Source organism: Culex quinquefasciatus, chromosome 2 (assembly GCF_015732765.1).
Source record: "Culex quinquefasciatus strain JHB chromosome 2, VPISU_Cqui_1.0_pri_paternal, whole genome shotgun sequence".
NCBI classification, from domain to species: Eukaryota; Metazoa; Arthropoda; class Insecta; order Diptera; family Culicidae; genus Culex; species Culex quinquefasciatus.
In genome coordinates this window covers 34,399,980-34,413,847 of record NC_051862.1, presented here as the reverse complement: position 1 = coordinate 34,413,847, position 13,868 = coordinate 34,399,980, and the positions used below count along the sequence as shown (strand labels likewise).

Below are 13,868 nucleotides of genomic sequence, written 5' to 3'. Positions count from 1 at the left end.
TGAACTCAGAATTGACCGAATCCCACCAAATTCCAACCGCGTAAATCCCTGAATCCGACAAACATCGCCATGATGGATCACCCACGGCGCGAGGAAAGCGAGAGGGGCGGCGACTCCACAACAAAACCCGGCAAATTATGAAACATGATTCTCCTTCGGCCGACAGCCGTCGACCTGCTATACGTGAGTCAGGATGACGTTGCAGACTTGGATCCCGAGGAGGTGTTTTCGTTCCGACGGCGAGACGGATAAAAGAAAGCTCCCCGAGCCGAGTAGAACCGGTTCTTGGCGAAGAACTTGTTCTTTTGACTTTTTGGTTCGCATCAATCAGTGGTCGTGATTTATACCTTGGCGCAAGCAAAGTTGGAGCTCGCAATCCCTTCGGGAGATTTCAATTAGTCTTAAAGGCAACCCCCCCCCCTTCTTTGCTTACTAATGGATCTCCCTCGAGAAGGGCAGCGCGACTTCTACTTTGAAACTGCAACCTCAAGACGAGAGAACGCCTTGTTTAGCGCTTGGTCCGAGCTAACCTTGAGCGGGATTTGGTGAACGCTGAGCTCTGAAAAGCAAACATTTCAAGACACATTTTGGAGCACACCGCCGAGAGAGGTACTTCAGCGTGAGCTTCGATGATCTCTGAAGCAGTTTCGTTCTCCGAGAATAGACCCGTCTTCAATACCTGCCGGGGTTACATCATCGCGCACCTACTGGTAGTTTTCGAAAATTGTTTTAGAACAATCCAACGCGTGGTCGAAAATAGGTGAACAGTGATGACACCTCCGCCTGTCCGTAGATCGATGACCTAAACGCCTGCGACCGGTGCGTAGGAACCGTTTTGGACGACGTGAGTTGAACGGCAAGTACCGAGCCGTAATAACAGTACATTGGTAGACCGGGCGGACAGAATGCTGAGCATTAGTCATCAACTAGTGTGATTTGGTTTTGCCACATGTGCGAACGAAGGTGTTCTTTGTTGAATTAGTTCATGATATTTTAAAAAATTTGATTGATGGACTAGAACTGCAATATTGACTTTACCAATTTAGTCGAATTTAGCAAAAGCCAGACAAACAGCTCAACAAAGTACGCCTCTCCAGCATCCCTGACCCAATTCCCAAACTCCCCGGCAAAACTAGGCCAACCCGCTCTGCAGTAACCGACGAGGACATTGGGCCATTATTTATGCCCGTGTTGGCACTGCTGGCACAGAGCCTCCCCACACTGACACTTGTGTGTGTGTCGAAATTGTCCTTCTATTACAAACAACAGAAGGCCCGGCAACCGCGTCTCAGTTTGTCACCGTCCGCTGACGGATAAACAATGAACCCGAAAAACACTTGAGCGGAGCGGCCGCTTTGTATGAGTTTGTTATGTAAACCTTTGAGAGCGCGCGCGAGAGCGCGTTGTCTGGTCCGATTCACTTGTACATCTGCCAAAGCTGCACGTGAAAAGTTGAAAAGAAAAGCTAGGGGAAGTGGACCTTTTTTGAGTGGAGCGGTCCAAATGCGATGAAAATAGGTACCTCTGCCCTACTCAGTCCCTTTGAAGATGTAACAGTGCATTCTTTCGAAATCTGTACACAGACCGTGTGTATCATCTGTGGTGTACACCAAAATGTTTGGAAATGCTCTCTCGAAGGTACCGTGAACGGTCTTTGCTTAAGTTCTTCACTTGTGTCTGGTACACAAGTGACAAGGTTTACTTTCATGGTGGGCTTTCTGCAAACAAATGTACTCGCTGTTGGAAAGCAGCAGCACGTTCGATGTATGTAATTGCACCACATGTGTGTCGTTTCAAGGTTTTGGTAATTGCTAGTAAACAGCAGAAATAAAAACACGGTGAAAAAGTTTAATTTTTGATGGTTGGAAAGTTTTACCTAATTTTCTATGCAATTTTACATCAATTCAAGTAGAAAAAAACTAAACTACACGTAAAAAGATGTAATTTTTCACATTTAAAGAAGTAAAATTACACACTTTTTCTGACAAAAAATCTGTTAATATTCCCATATGTAATGTAACCATTTTTTTGCTGTGCATTTATTCGTGTAATATTACAATTTTTTATACACAGAAAAAAATCAGATTCATTAATGATAATGATGTAACACTTTTGCACGTCGTTAATCATTTTAATTTAAATACGATCTGATGTAAATTTGCTCAATCCTGCGTAAAAACATGATTATTTACGTGTGATACAGTCGATTACATCAACCGAGTTAACGTGTGATTCACAATTTCCATGACGAGTAAATTTACACTTTTTTCTATGTACCGTTACCTCAATTTGTGTGGAAGAGACACAACTACATAAAAAAGATTTAAATTTACATACTTTTTGACGAAATGCTACACATTATTATTCGTAGGTCAAAATCATAAGATCCGTATTTTGCGTTTGGCGATTAGGGTGAGCCTAGCCTTGTTTGGGTAGTCTAAAAAGTTTGTTAGGAAATAATTCGTGTGGATCGCATGGTACTTTAAGTTTGATTGATATGCCATATGAAATTATTTCCAAAAAATCATACCTCAAAGTTCTTAGTTACCCTCAAAAAGTGGTGACCCTCCAATGAATCCAGCAATCCTCCAACAAGAGCCTTTCTAAATGTCGTTGAAAAGGTTCTTCGTGAAGAGGAAGCGACCTTTTCGAGATTTCACTGTCCAAAACTCGCGAAAGATGGAATATGTAAACCCATAGAACCGTGACACGTGTGCGATATCATACCGCCGTGTTCTTCAAGAATGGGCTCCGCCAAGCGTCAAGCTTCAGTACCACACGAGCAGCAGAGCTCGCAGGATATCCGAGTCAAGCTAGTGGAACTAATCGAGAGAAGTTTGAGGGGGTTGGGGGTAGGATGGTCTGGCGCCACCAAGCCAAACGCGCCAACGAAAACACAAGAATGCTCTTTGCGAAATCGTTTTTGATGTGAGTGGGAGGAGCAGGAGGTCGTCGGCGCGAGGTCGGTGTAGCGAAAAGTAATAATACAAAACTTGCTGGAGAAATTGTTGGAGAGGTACGCTATGTTGATGTGGAGCACGTTCTGGCAGTGATAAAGTTCTTCGCACTTGACTTGACGCGTTTTCATTCATCGTGTAATGTAGTGCGGAGCTCGATTTCAATTATGCTTTCACGAAGCATTACGCTTTCTGTCCAAATGCGATTTGGACATGATTTATAGCTCGGTGTAGACGTGTACACTGGCTCCAAAATGAATCACAGCTGTTTTGCTGCTCGTTTCCTAAAAATAACAACCGCTTTGTGTTTCAATCTGCGAGATGGATCATGACCTGCGCACACAATGTAGACCGTGACCGAGTGTGTCCACCGTCTCAATCCGCATGCACTCCGATTCCCACCGAATCCCGCCGTCAACAAAGACCAACCCTGAACCAGCACCACCTGGCTGCGTCCAATTGCCGCGCATCAATCACGCTCCAGATCGCGCGCCCGACGGTGGCCCCAAATCCCCACATCGAATCAACGAGACAATATGGCCATCATCAGCATAATCATCGCCCCCCAAGCATCGCGCGAGAGCAGCATAAATCCCAAATTGGCAGCCCAGATTGAGTTGCCGAACTAGAAAGCAATGCCCTGTACACACGGTGCGAGTTTCGGCTGTGCAGATCCGGCGTCACGCGGAATTTCTTCTCGATAGAAAGGAGTTTGGGTTGTTTGGTCGAATGTCGACTCGTCGAATTGGTACTTTGGCGGAAAGTTCATTTAATATGCTCTTGTGGCGTTAACACGGATTGTATGACAAATGTTCAAAAGAGGCCGAATGGATAAAAAGGTCGAAAGACAAATGGTCGAATTGATCAAAAGTCGAAAATGGACAATATGTCATGTCATAAATGAGAACTACTGGCTTGTCGCTTTTTCTTTTTGTATTAAAAGGGTTTTTTGTATTGAAAAAGCCAACAAAAACAAAGTTAGCTATAGCCATAAAAATTGTATGGATAAAAAAAACTGGGTTTGTCCTTTGGGTGAAATGACCTATATGTACATCATAATGGCCGTTGAAATACGTAGGTTATGTATTTTGAACTGATATTAATTTTGCCATCTCTCAGTAGAGCAGCGATTCTCAACGGGGGTACCGGGCCAACTTGATATACATGGCAGGGGGTACCGGCCTAGAAGAAGGTTGAGAATCGCTGCAGTAGAGCAATTCTCTGAGATTTCGATCATTCGACTTTTTCTGTATTTTTTAATCCGGCTGAAACCTTCGGTATGCCCAAAAAAGCCATTTTGCATCATTAGTTTGTCCGTATAATTTTCCATACAAAATTGTCAGCTGTCCATACAAAAATGATATGTAAAAATTCAAAAATCTGTATTTTTTGAAGAAATTTTTTGATCGATTTTTTGATCGATTTTTTGATCGATTTTTTGCCTTCGGCAAAGTTGTAGGTATGAATACGGCCTACACTGGAAAAAAAATACACGGTAAATTTTTTTTGATTTTTAATTTCACTCTATGTCACTAAAACTTGATTTGCAAAAAAATCTTTTTTTATTTTTTTATTTTTTGATATGTTTTAGAGGATATCAAATGCTAACTTTTCTGAAATTTCCAGAATGGGCAAAAAATCTTTGACCGAGTTATAATTTTTTGAATCAGCCTATTTCTATTATCGGCCCATCAGCACTTTGATCATGAATTACAGCTTAAATAAAATGTTTTTGACTGTTCCAAAGTAATAAATAGCTCAAATAAAAGTGAGCAAGTAACTCATCATTGTTGATACATCTGAAAATGTTGATTTAATAGCGGAAAACGGCAAAAGTGATGAGAATTGGTCGAACGGCTTAGTGTGATTAAAATGGGTATATTTCCCCTACAATTTTTTTCAAAACATTGAAATATTGGTCGCAATTTTTTTTCAATTTCATTTTTCGATGTAAAATCAAATTTGACAATCAAAAAGTACTTTAGTGAAATTTTGATAAAGTGCACCGTTTTCAAGTTATAGCAATTTTTATGTAACTTTTTTCAAAATAGTCGCAGTTATTGATTTTTTTAAAAGTAGTGCCCATGTTTGGCCACTCTTGAAATTTTTTTTTGAAAAGTTGAGAAAATTCTCTATGTTTTGCTTTCTCGGACTTTGTTGATACGACCCTTAGTTGCTGAGATATTGCATTGCCATGAAATTTTCCGATCTTTTCGAAAAAAAAATATTTTCATAAATTTAAAAAGACACCAAACATTCAATATTACGCCCTTTTGATATATGAGAAATTCTCTACGTAAACCGGAAATGGATTTTATTTGTATTTTTTGATTTGGCTCAAACTTTGTGGGGGCCTTACCTATGACCAAATATGCTATTTTGTGTCATTGGTTCACCCATACAAGTCTCCATATAATTTTGGCAGCTGTCCATACAAAAACGGTATGTAAATATTCAAACAGCTGTAACTTTTGAGTGAATTTTCTGATCAATTTTGTGTCTTCGGAAAGTTGTAGGTATTGCTGAGGACTTTAGAGAAAAAAATAGGTACACGGAAAAAATTTTTTTTATCAACTTTTTTTTCACTAAAACTCAATTTCCCAAAATACGTATTTTTTGATTTTCGAGATTTTTTTATCAACTTTTTTATCACTAAAACTCAATTTCCCAAAATACGTATTTTTTGATTTTCGAGATTTTTTGATATGTTTTAGGGGACAAAAATCCGCAACTTTTGAGCTATAGAGAAACATGTTCCAAAAATCTGCCGCCGAGTTATGAATTGAAAAAAATAGTGATTTTTGGAAAAAATCGAAGTTTTATGCAAAAACAAGTTTGACATTACTTTTTAATGCAAAATTGAATTTGCAATCGAAAAGTACTTTACAGTTTTTTTGATAAAGGGCTCCGTTTTCAAGATATAGCCACCGAAAGTTTGATTTTAGCGAAATATTTGCAGTTTTTCAATTTTTAAAAATAGTGACCATGAGTGACCATTTCTAAAAATATTTTTTTTTGAAAAGTTTAGAAAATTTGCTATAAAATTGTCTAAGAGACATTGAAGATTGGACCTCTGGTTGCTGAAATACAGCGGCTTAAAGAAAAAGAAACACGAAAATTGCAGTTTTCTAAGTCTCCACCAATTAGCCCACCATTTTCTAATGACGATATCTCAGCAATTAATGGTCCGATTTTCAAAGTTAATACATGAAACATTCGTGAAATTTTCCGATCTTTTCGAAAAAAAAATTAATTTGAAAATTTTTAAATCAAGACTAGCATTTTAAATGGGCGTAATATTCAATATTTGGTTGTAGGTATTGTACCTACAACTTTGCCGAAGACACCAAATTGATCAGAAAATTCACTCAAAATTTACAGCTGTTTGAATATTTACATACCATTTTTGTATGGACAGCAGCCAAAATTGTATGGAGACTTGTATGGGTGAACAAATGACGCAAAATAGCTTATTTGGTCATAGGGAAGGCCCCCACAAAGTTTGAGTCAAATAAAAAAATACAAAAAATAAAAATGGTCGAAATCGGCCGATTTCGTAGAGAGTTGCTCATATAAGTTTTGATTTGTAATTTTTGAAATTTTGTTTGTATTGATTCAAAAAATCATAACTTGGTCAAAGATTTTTTGCCCATTCAGGAAATTTTTGAAAAGTTGGCATTTGATGTCCTCTAAAACATATCAAAAAATAAAAAAAAATTAAAAATAGTGTTTTTTTTTGCAAATCAAGTTTCAGTATTAAAAAGTGAAATTAAAAATAACCAAAAAAATTTTACCGTGTATCATTTTTTTCAGTGTAGTCCATATCCATACCTACAACTTTGCCGAAGACACGTTACGCTTAGTTTTTTTTTTCATTAAGACTAAAATTTTTAGAGAGAAATCTAAGAAACAAAAAGCGTAACGCCACCACGTAAAAAGATGTTTCTCTGTATGTAGCTTGACACTCGATGAATAACAAATTCTTTCAAAAGATTGATTTGATTTGAAGAAATTTTATCGACAAAGCGTAACGCGTGCTTATTATGTAAGGTCAATCAGTACAGAGAAACCACTCTTTACGCGGTGGCGTTACGCTTTTTGTTTCGTAGATTTCGCGTTTTGTAGATCTGAACAAAACCTACAAATCGCTTTAAAAAAATCAAAAATGTTGCGTCGTTCCAGAGAAATCGACAAATCAGAAAAAACGTAGATTAACACTCGATGATCATATAATTCTATCAAAAGATTGCGGAGAAATCGAAGAATCGCCTGCTTCTTACGCGAAGTTAATCAGTATACATGAAGGCCTTTTTTACATGGAGGCGTTATATTTTGTAATTCTTCGATTTCTCCAAAACAGTAAAATAACTTCAATTTTAAAGGCAAACTTATATTGATACACGACGACCAGAATAAAATAGGAAGAATGAAAAAATACAGTGAAACCACTTTTTACGCGATGCGTTACGTTTTTCTAATTAATTGATTTCTTTGGAACGACGCAATAATTTTGCAATCTGTTAAAAGTAATTTGTAGGTTTTGTTCAGATCTTTAAAAAGCTTTTTGAAGCTTGCGAAAATATTGTTTTGTTTAAGAGAAATCTTCGAAGCAAAAAGCGTAACGCCATCGCGTAAAAAGAGGTTTCTCTGTATTATATATGTTTGGAGAAATTTAAAAATTACAAAACGTAACGCCTGCTCATTATGTGATTATCTATATTTCTAGGTAAATGTTATTTGTAGATCTGACAGAAAACGTTTTTTTTCCCCCAAAATAATGTTTTTAGTAATCACTGTTAATGGATCTTGACATGCAGCCGTAACGCTTCGGTTAAAAATAATGTTTTGCTGTACACATTAAAAAATTGTGTAAAATGGAAGGTGTAATTTTGGAAGGTGCTATAATTTTACCTCAATTTGGAATAAAAAAGTGACATTAGACAAGAACAGCAAAATGACACATTTAAGAGGTAAAATGAATATTACTATGATTTTTTTTACTGTGTCGACGTCTTTGAACTCACTTAGAGAAGCAGGACTTAGCGCGATAATCCCGCAGGTCGTACAATACCTGACTAGCTCCAAGCGCATATGTATGTAAATGAGGTTCATCAAGTGGTGATCAACACACGGAAAAAAGAAAAAAAATCGTCATTTAAGCAAAAAATCATACTAAATTTTCGCAATTTTTTCAAGGACTTAAAAATTTCTTGTTCTGTTACGAAACCGTGACACTTTATAAAGGCAGGAATGCAAAATATTACCTTTGTTGCTAAAACAAGTTGTTTCCGTGCACGGGTTCCTATGGATTATAATACGATTACAACCGGCAAAGGTTCAAGTCCAAAACCAGGTTGAACTCGTTTGCACTGGGGCAAAGCGCGGTTGGATAAGAAGCGCTGCTCGGCAAACTGTTACGACCGGATTCGCACACATGCGGCGGGCGGCGTCGAGTCGGGTTTCTCCGCGGCTGTGGCTTCGCCGGCTGTTTTCGGGGGCCTTAATTAATCTACACAAACATATTTGTGTACGAGTTTGAGCTTTATAGGAGTATTGTGCAACTCGACGGAAACAAACCCGCTGTGGTAGGCGTTTGAAATTTGGGTCACTTTTCGGGGGTCGGTTCGATACAGAACCCCAGATTTGGTGTCCTAATTGTAGGCTACGAACCCCGTAAATTTTTGACCTTCCAGGCAATTTCTCCGCCAATTATGCGGCATTCTTGGTCGTCCTGGCTTCCCAAGAGGATGGACTCTCCGCACCCGAAGCAGGTAATTAAGATTAATGCCTGGTGGTGTTGCGAACATCCCCGGGAAGGAAGCTTTGCGGGAGGTCCCCGTCTCGGCCGGAACGATAAATTAAAACTTTTCTTCTCCGCGGTTCTTTTCGCCGGGTTGTCGTTGACGGTCTTCGGCTGTCCAAGATGGTTCTCAGGTGTCACTGCGGAGGAGAGTGATGCGGACTTGGATGCTTTTAGTCGACAAAGTTTTGGCGCAAAGTGGCCAGACGATACCGATTTGTGTGGTGAATTATTGAGTTGTTGGTTGGGAAAAATTACAGGTAATGTGTCTGCTTTTCAAGTATCGAATTTTTGAAAGAACTTGGGTTATTTTATTTTGCAAAGCTTTTTTAATATTTGTTTGCAGTAACTTTCTGAATTCTGAAAAATTTAAATTGAATTCCTAATTCAAAAGAACATGTTGAACGCTTTATGATTTTTTCAACATTTTTGCCAGATTACTAATCAAATCTTAACAAATTTACACCATCAATTCTACAACAACGGCCAGACCCACTCCGTGTGAAGCTTACCGCAAAGATGATTCGTTGAACTTGATAGAGTTTGAGCTCGGATTGTCCAACTGACTCCAAAACTTGACTGACTGACTACATACACCAACAAAAGACGCCTGAATGATTTTTTGTATTTGTATGGAAAGGTTCCATTTCTTAAAACGTTTAGAACTAATCAAACTTTCAGATCGCGCACTTTCATCAGATCGTAACGGCAAATCGCCTCAATTAATCGTCAACCTCGAGAGGTTTGAGCAAAAGCAAGCGATCCCTCTTTTGGTTCGAAAGAACCCCAGCCACAATTAGCCCAAAACCTCTTTCTATTCTAGCATAAAACTCCACTGACAGCCCCGCGGATAAAACCAAAGAGTGGTGGACCAGTTTTTCACAGCGTCGACTTGGAAAAGTGCATCGTCAGCAGCAGCCGCCGCCACAAGTCTCACGAAAGTGAATAATGATGAGATAATTCAGCGAGCGATTCGCAAGTGGAGTTTATATTTTTTTTTTTTTTGTGTGCCTGCACCCCAGTTTTATAAGGCGCAAGAAAGAGTGAAAAAATAGTTCAATTTGATCAAGTGAAAAAGAGCAAATTGTGAAGTGGTTTGAAGAAAAAGAAGAAGCGAGAAAAAGTGGTCGGAAAATGTGTGCAATTTTATGTTAAACGATTTTTTTTTGTCTGCGTAGCCACCTTTCGGGCCGACCGTCTTGGCGCGGGTTTGGGCTGCACTTTGTGAGTTGTGTTTTCACAATTAAATGGTTTTAAATTCGAATTTTATTTGCTAATGAGAGAAGAGAGCAGCAGCGGAAGAAAGTGATGTGAAGCGAGTTTTACCCCTCCGGTCAATGATTGTGTGGTGATTTTCCGTTTTAATTCAGTTTTCATTTGATTTTGATTTTTTGTTCGAGAGGGGAAAAAAGAGGAAAGGAAAATTTTCACCACGAACGACCGCACCGAGCGTTGGAGACCAAGGAGTTGGGGTAGCATTGGGTGGCCGGCGAAGAAGTTCAGGGCCGCGATGCTGCGTTCTCCGGCCCACCTGATTGGCCACGGGCCGGCGGGGCACGGAGGCGCGGTGGCCGGCGGCGTCATGAGCCTGCACAGCCACGCGTCCTCGCCGCCGCACGCCCGGACGTCGCTGTTCGACTCGTGTCACCGGAAGATTCGGCTGATTGGTGGTGGACCGGTGGCGTTTCTCGGCGGATTAGTAGCGTGAGTATGATTGGGCTGGGTTTGTGGGAATCCCTTAGCAAGCCAGCTCAAAAGTTAAAAAGTTGTGATATTTCAACGTTCATTTGCAGTATTTATTCTTGCAATTTTTTGTTTTGATTGTACAGGATTTGTATACGGTGCCATTGTCACAGTGGTCCAGATCACATAATTATTTGGAAAAATTGTGAAATTTGGAGCTTTGGTGTCTTCAGATGAGCTGTTGTAAATGGGAAGGGACAACTTTTGACTAGGTAGAAAATTAGGGGGATTAACCATTAGGGTGTTTTTGGAAATCTAACTTTCCAGAAATATGTTCGAGATTTTTTTTTCTCTTCTAGAAAGTTGTCGGGCTTACCAATTCTATATTTTTTGACGAAGACACCAAAATTATATCTCGAGAAATTCGCATTTAACGACTTAGTTTGTCAGAGCAAACCATCAAAAAACTGTTTTTTTTAAACGTAGCTATTTAGGCTTGAATAGCAAGAGAGAAAAAAAATACCAAAATTATTCCAGGAATGTTTTATCTTCAAGAGCATCATAACCGTGAACCATCCTAATTTTCAACCAAGCCACTTAATTTTGCGATCTGAACCAATATGCATTGCACTAACAAAATCTCTTTCAAAAATGTATGCACTTTATTTCTGATATTCGTATTTTTATGTAGGGGAACTATACCCTTTCTCAGCCTATTTCTATTATCGGCCTATCAGCACTTTGATCATGAATTACAGTTTATATCAAGTGTTTTTGACTGTTCCAAAGTAATAAATAGCTCAAATAAAAGTGAGCAAGCAACTCTCCATTGTTGAAACATCTGAAAATGTTGATTTAATAGCAGAAATGGCAAAAGTGATGTGAATTGGTCGAACGGCTTAGTGTGATTAAAATGGGTATATTTCCCCTATTTTCTAATAGTAGTAGTGAATATTTTCTGGTTTATTTGAATCCATTTTAAACAATCTGGAAATGCACTTTGTTAAAAAATAATATCTGAATATATGGATACCTTTACAGAATTCGGAATATTGTGACTCCCATATTTCAAGTCATCAAATATTTGTTTATATATTGCAAATTATGAACCGTTCATAAATCTAAAAAAAAAATCGTGAAAATATTACATTTGGAATCTTTCATGTCAGAAAAAATGTGTTATTTTACCTCTGGAAACGTGTAATTTTAACGCTTTTCTGGTGTAATGCAAATTTGTTTACACTGAAAAAAAAACAAAAACCAAATTCCTATATTCTAGAAATTTTGCCTCCTTTCCTTGTTGAGTAATCCGAAAACCCCAATTACTAAATAAGTAAAGAAGTTTAAATTCCTAGAATAAAGGAATTTGGTACTTTTTTAAATTTCATTGTAGTCTAAATTAATGTAAAATTACATCATAAATGAGGTAATATCCAACATTCCAAATTTACACAATTTACACTGCGCAATGTTCCCGGTAATGCATTCTAGCATAAGCATAAGCATAGGAGCCCACCCGCAGTTGCTACTCCGTTATTGACCAGGACCTCCAGAAGTTACATCCACGAGCCGTGGAAGATGAGTGGGTGCTATCTTTCCTCGCTTCGCAACTTCTCAAAGGCCCCTATCATGCTGATCAATACCGGCGCCGGCCACGACCAGTGGTAGAGTTCCCGGTAATGCATTCTCATTAGAAAGGTATATTGTTCTATTTTTCTAAATTTAAAAATTGTTAAAATTAATTCATCCCAAACAACAATACTCCAAAAAGGCGTAGCCCAAAGTTGAGACCAAATCTGAATCAAACCTAGATGGAATGATTTAGTCAAATAAAACCGATATTCAAAATTTGTTTTAAAGATTGTTTTGCATGGATATTTTAAATTAAAATTGATGGATTTTTTTATTGATTTAATTTAATTGAAAGTAAAAAAAGTAAATCTAGGAATGAGTACATCTCTACATTTGACCTCTAAAAATGTGTAAATTTACCTCTTTTTCTGTGTAATGCCACATTTCGATCTGAATCCCTGTAATATTACATCATAAAAGAGGTAACATTACACCTTTTAATTTTACACCTTCCAAAATTACACATTTTTTACTGTGTGCATTAGAGTGGTCCAAATCCGAGCTTTCTCGGGGCTACCCCCTGAAATCATAGATAGACTAGGCTCACTAGGCTAAATTCCAAATTTGAGCTCATCCTGACCACGGAAGCCCCTCCCTCTATTCGCTTGAAGTTTGTATGGGAAAAATCGTCAAATTGTATGAGGAAAAGCAACTGAAAACACCATATTTTTAGGACTTTTTTGATGAAAATTCAGTAGATTCTGAAAAGGGGGTAGCTGTTACCAGGGGGTAGCTCCGAGAAAACTTGGGTTTGGACCACCCTAGTGTGGATACAATAAATTAAAATTGTTGGATTTTTTTTCATAATTAATGGTGACCTACCAAAAAAAATTATCAAATAAATTAGATTAACTTTCAGTGTATCAGAAAACTGCTAGCGAATATTTGGAATCACACATGATTTTATTTAATTTTACTTCGGTATTAAAGCAATCATCGAAATTATATGGCACACACTTGCAGATTCCAATTATCGATTACGTTCAAATCACATCACTTACCCAATTTCAACTTCAGTGTGGCACATCCTCCCGAACTCCCTCGATCTAATCCAGAGTCGCTGCTGCATCCCAAAATTCAATTTTGACCAACTTGACCTACACACACTTTCGATTTGTTCGATTTCATCCCTCCCGCGCGACCCTTCCTCGGAACCCATGTGATAGAGTCCATGGCCCCGTAATTATGATTATTTTCTGATTGCTTGCTTCGTCCTGTGTGTTATTGGCTTCTCGCCAGACCCCAGAACTTGGATTGATTTCACCAGATCCAATCCTTTCACGGTTGGACGCGCGAAGGTATGGTGCAATCATCAGTAGCACTTCATTCGGACGGGGTTCGCTGGCTGGCTGGTTGTTGAAACATTCATGAAGTTCGTTGCTCGACGGAGAAGAACAGCTGGATCGCAGGAGCACCAAACCAGACGCGAAGGCTGGTGCTCCAAGAAATTGTTATAATTATCCCCGGGTAACATTATTGTATTATTTATTGTTGTACGGATCGGTGGTTCTGGGATCTGCTCTGGAGGCGGAATTTCCGCTGACTCGAGGCTTTCTCCGCGTGTTCTGCCAGAAGCTATGAGAGAAACGGGGGAAGAAACTGGTTCCGATGGGAAAAATCAGAGCCAGTTAATAAGAACGTTTATTGACTTTTACTGCGGAGTCCAATAAAAACCGTTCTCCGACAGCAGCTTGGGACCAGAAGGGAGATCGTTGGCGCTGATATCGGGAACCATCATCGAGCGCGGCGCGCAATATCAAGATTAGTGGTGGATTTAATTTGTATTTCCCGGGTTG

General features: G+C 38.8%; 1 protein-coding gene across 2 annotated transcripts in view; it reads left to right on the top strand.

Annotated features, from left to right (window-relative positions):
• Positions 1–13,868, top strand: part of LOC6034176 (MOB kinase activator-like 2) — a 259,873-nt gene that overhangs the window by 104,414 nt on the left and 141,591 nt on the right. Inside the window, exon 2 of one of the 2 annotated variants that reach the window (XM_038257126.1) lies at positions 9,581–10,461. The exons of the other annotated variant lie outside the window; for it this stretch is intronic. Coding sequence (XP_038113054.1) covers positions 10,268–10,461 — 194 coding nt within the window. The 5' untranslated portion in view covers positions 9,581–10,267. The remainder of the gene's footprint in view (positions 1–9,580; positions 10,462–13,868) is intronic. 2 annotated transcript variants of the gene reach the window in all.